The sequence below is a fragment of the Frankliniella occidentalis genome, unplaced genomic scaffold, assembly GCF_000697945.3.
Source record: "Frankliniella occidentalis isolate FOCC.00 unplaced genomic scaffold, Focc_3.1 Scaffold42, whole genome shotgun sequence".
In the NCBI taxonomy this organism is placed as follows: Eukaryota; Metazoa; Arthropoda; class Insecta; order Thysanoptera; family Thripidae; genus Frankliniella; species Frankliniella occidentalis.
Genome location: NW_026267172.1, coordinates 1,546,852 through 1,548,264, shown reverse-complemented (window position 1 = coordinate 1,548,264; position 1,413 = coordinate 1,546,852). Strand labels below are relative to the sequence as shown.

The 1,413-nt window shown below is 46.5% G+C and overlaps 1 protein-coding gene across 2 annotated transcripts in view; it reads left to right on the top strand.

Moving 5' to 3' along the window:
* Positions 1 to 301: 301 nt before the first annotated feature.
* LOC113217498 (ceramide kinase) overlaps positions 302 to 1,413 on the top strand; it is an 81,735-nt gene continuing 80,623 nt past the window's right edge. The window contains exons 1-3 of one of the 2 annotated variants that reach the window (XM_052266720.1): positions 302 to 780; positions 1,069 to 1,173; positions 1,262 to 1,399. In XM_052266720.1, the coding sequence (XP_052122680.1) occupies positions 654 to 780; positions 1,069 to 1,173; positions 1,262 to 1,399 (370 nt within the window). In that variant the 5' untranslated portion in view covers positions 302 to 653. The remainder of the gene's footprint in view (positions 781 to 1,068; positions 1,174 to 1,261; positions 1,400 to 1,413) is intronic. The other variant, XM_026437423.2, reaches the window with a different exon arrangement.

Sequence of the window (1,413 nt, the reverse complement as noted above, 5' to 3'; positions counted from 1 at the left end):
AATACATGAATGAAACCCAAGTGTGGACCTAGTGACAACGGGCGGCCCGGCTGCGTGTTAGAATCAGAACCTTGCGATTAGAGGCGTGGGTCGCCAAGTTCCACTATCGCTGCTACCGTGCTAACGGTCAAGTCTGTTCGATGTGTGCTTCATGCGTGGCGTGGATTGGTGCCGGCAGCCCGTGTAATTTGAGTCAGCTATCGCTTTGTCGGTGGTGACGCGTGCCCTATCTGGCGTCGCGGTCTTATCACTCGTGCATTTCGCGTTATCAAGGCGTATGAGATGTTTGGATTTTGGCGCGCTGCCGCTGCGGTCTTTCCCTGGTCGCCTCACCAGTCCGCGAACTCGAACAGCATATTCAGTTCTGGAGCTCTGCCCAAGATCTTGACTAGGTTTTTCGCACGTTCCGCCGTTTCGCGCTAAATATTCTATCAGGGCACAGTTTGCCTTCGGAAGTGGCCAACGCCGCCGCTCACCACACACCTGCGGAAACAGCAGAAAACAGCTGGGTGCGTGTGTGTGCGTGCGCGTGTGTGTGTGAGTATCCTTGTGTTGATTGAGTCGAGTAGTCGGCCGTCCGCTCTTGTGGCTCTTTTGTCGTGAGGGAAGAAAGTGATTTGCCATGAGGCGAGCGTAGATATGAATTTATAGACATGGGCGAGCCAAGCGGCAATGACTGTGACCCAGTGCTGTTGAATTCATTCATCGTGAAGAAGCAACGATGCAGAGTATACTTTCACCGTGGAGTTCTCATCTGGGAGTCCGAAGCAGCTCCTTATAGTAAGTACAGGGAAACTGACCTTGAATCTATTTTCTGTATGCGTGGGTGCACAAGCACCCTGGAAATGTTTGTTTTCGTCCGTCAGGTGCTTGCCCTCTCGTAGGAAAACATGCCTTACCGTTGACAGGGAAGGTTAGGTCCCTCACTTTCTCCAATCTTTGTGATGTTTTGTTCTTCCTATTCCTTGATTATCATTGTCATTTTCAAAATGTCAATTGGCTGTTAAAACGCATTAGCTTTCTTCTTGTTTCTGCCATATCTTTTAATAAATTCCTTTTCTCTTACAGTTAAAGTCAAGTTACCCCTGAAGCACGTTGTAGGTGTAGAATATGAACATCCCAGCGAGCTATCTGCCTTTACCAACGAAATTATTTGTCAAGAAGAAAGACCAGGTATGTTGAGAATGACACGCTATTTGAATGATGTATTAAACATCTCTATGCTGTAGTCCTAACAATTCTTTTATTTCGCATTTTCCAGAGGAGTACACTAGTTTTACTCTACATTATGTTACACAGTCTAAAAGGAGTAAACTTCGCCTCAGTAAAGTTACTCTCACTCATGCTGACCCAATCCAAGTGGCATCGTGGGTCAAAACTATTAGAAACTATATTAAAGGTATAGATATATAT